The 687-nt window shown below is 26.8% G+C and overlaps 1 protein-coding gene across 1 annotated transcript in view; it reads left to right on the top strand.

Moving 5' to 3' along the window:
* Window positions 1-687, top strand: part of LOC100180401 (histone-lysine N-methyltransferase EHMT1) — a gene marked incomplete in the record, with an annotated part of 22,971 nt that overhangs the window by 14,010 nt on the left and 8,274 nt on the right. The window contains 1 exon segment of the mRNA XM_026835828.1: window positions 35-91. Coding sequence (XP_026691629.1) covers window positions 35-91 — 57 coding nt within the window.

Below are 687 nucleotides of genomic sequence, written 5' to 3'. Positions count from 1 at the left end.
TTCCAGATTAGAGCTATTCTGATGAAGAAGTAAGAACTTCTTGTTTATCTATTGTTGAATAATGCTGATGTCACAATCAAAGATGAAGAAAGTAAGAAAGTGATATAGTAGGGTGGGGAAGATGGGACACTTTTTCGTTCTATTTTCTCGTTATATTTGGTAGAAAACAAAGAACATTCAAAGAATTATAAAACCGTATCCTCACGACTCTCATAGACCGTTGTTAATTGTTTACAACAATCAGGATATTTGAATATTATGTGCTAAAGGTGTCCCATCTTTCCTCACAGTACTAAACTTCAGATATAACATTATTATTGTTTATGATGGTAAATTTAGTAACATATTGGTTTTAATTACTAATTCTGCCACATCTTTTAAAAAAACTATCCTTTTTTAAAAAGTAGTCTATTTTTCAACTAGAATTTTATAATAAAACTTTTTAAATAATGTTTTTTCGGACAAGATTTTTGAAAATAATATTTTTTAACTACATTTAAAAAATACCATTTTACGAACTTTATTTTTATTAAGATTTTTCCAAATAGAATTTCAGAATAACATTTTTCAACTGAATTTTTAAAAATACTATTTGTTCAACTTTTCTAAATCTTATTTATAATTAGGGATGTGGAAAAGTTAACGGTTAACCGGTTAACCGAACCTATTCAGTAACAGCTAACGAAA

The sequence above is a fragment of the Ciona intestinalis genome, chromosome 9 (assembly GCF_000224145.3).
Source record: "Ciona intestinalis chromosome 9, KH, whole genome shotgun sequence".
NCBI lineage: Eukaryota > Metazoa > Chordata > Ascidiacea > Phlebobranchia > Cionidae > Ciona > Ciona intestinalis.
Note: the sequence above shows the minus strand (reverse complement) of the source record. Positions and strands in the feature narration are given on the sequence as shown.